Source organism: Otolemur garnettii, unplaced genomic scaffold (assembly GCF_000181295.1).
Source record: "Otolemur garnettii isolate 467f Iridium unplaced genomic scaffold, OtoGar3 scaffold00020, whole genome shotgun sequence".
Lineage (NCBI taxonomy): Eukaryota > Metazoa > Chordata > Mammalia > Primates > Galagidae > Otolemur > Otolemur garnettii.
In genome coordinates, this window is record NW_003852415.1 from 1,766,672 (window position 1) to 1,768,200 (window position 1,529).

General features: G+C 39.0%; 1 protein-coding gene across 1 annotated transcript in view; it reads right to left on the reverse strand.

Annotated features, from left to right (window-relative positions):
* TMED10 (transmembrane p24 trafficking protein 10) overlaps nucleotides 1-1,529 on the reverse strand; it is a 47,124-nt gene that overhangs the window by 19,738 nt on the left and 25,857 nt on the right. The window contains exon 2 of the mRNA XM_003786921.3: nucleotides 199-310. Coding sequence (XP_003786969.1) covers nucleotides 199-310 — 112 coding nt within the window. The remainder of the gene's footprint in view (nucleotides 1-198; nucleotides 311-1,529) is intronic.

Below are 1,529 nucleotides of genomic sequence, written 5' to 3' on the forward strand. Positions count from 1 at the left end.
GCCTTAGCCACTTGAGCCACAGGCGCCAAGCCTAGACAATATTTTTAAAAGGTGCTCTAAAAACTACAAGGTATCAGGTCTCCATTATCAGAATAATAAAAAAGAACACAAATGAAACTAGGTATTGAGTGCTAAATATAGCAGGGGGCAGTGGAGGTGGGAAAGATATTTAACGCAAGGAAAACTCTGACTACTTACCCTTGCTCTCAAAGCACACTTCAAACATGTCATAATCTTCAGTCGTAAAGGCAAATTTTCCCTTGGTTGCATCCTCCTTGGAGTAGAGAATATGGCCAGCAGAATCTGTGATCTAAAGTAAAAATTTAAGTAAGAATAAGCAGCTAATAATGCTTAGGAAGAAAACTTACAGAAACTGAGGGACAGAAACACTATCTATAAAAAACAGTTGATAATACTCATTATGATGATCGTGTTCTATTATCTCCAAAGACAGAAACTGGATTAGAAGATGAAGTGCAAATATTTCAATTTTATTCATTTGAATAGCCTAACCACAATGTAGGCTAAAATCTGGGCTGCTAAGTCATACCAAAAAGTTTAAAGCCAATGCTCTAAGTTACATAAATTGAGGTTTATCAGCAAAAACTCATGCATTATAGAATGCAGACTTAGTTTCTTTCATTCCCTACAAAGGGACATGTCACAAAAATGGAAGTAGCTAATTACTGAAAGATTATACAAGAGGAAGAAACATATATAAAAAACCCATTTCTTCTATAAAACGAATTTGATGGGGCAGGGGTGAAGAATGGAATTGGGACACCTGATAGGAAGACAGAAGGAAAAGAAAACACGCATAGAGAAAAGAAAATCTGGGAGATCTATTCCTGCAAATTTATGTTAATTATGTCAACAGCTACATGGGAGATAAAATATTTCGCCTAAAAAAAGACATTCTTGGTTTCCATAAATGGTTATTCCTTTCTAGGTCCTTAGCTTTAGTTCTTCAAATTTAAACTCCTTCATTTACAGTAAGAGAATGGCCTACAAGCCCAGATGAAGGGGCATATGCTGCTCTAAGTGAATGGCCACATAACAGTGTGGTACAGGCTTCTTTTCTAGAACACATGGCTTTCAAAAAGGTGATGAAGACACGTTTCATCAACTAAGACAGGAAGCTATTTTGGAATGTGGAATGCAAAAGTAGCAGCTTCATTATATTAAATTGTATGCTTTTTTTCCTTTTCTTTCTTCTTTTTTTTTTTTTGGTGGAGACAGAGTTCTACCCTATGCCCTGAGCAGACTGCAATGGCGTCGTACGTAGCTCACTGCAACCTCAGACTGTGGCTGTGGGCATCCTGCTGCCTCAGCCTCTGAAGCTTCTGGGATTGCAGGCGCTCCCTGTAGCGCCCAGCTGGATTTTTCCAGTTTTTCATGAGTCAGTTCTCACTCTCACTCAGACAAGCCTCAAACTCCTGAGTTCAAGCAATCCTCTGCCTTAGCCTTCCCCACGCCCGGCTAAATTGTGTGTCTTGGATAAAGACTTCCCCTTATCCCTTTTACCCCCA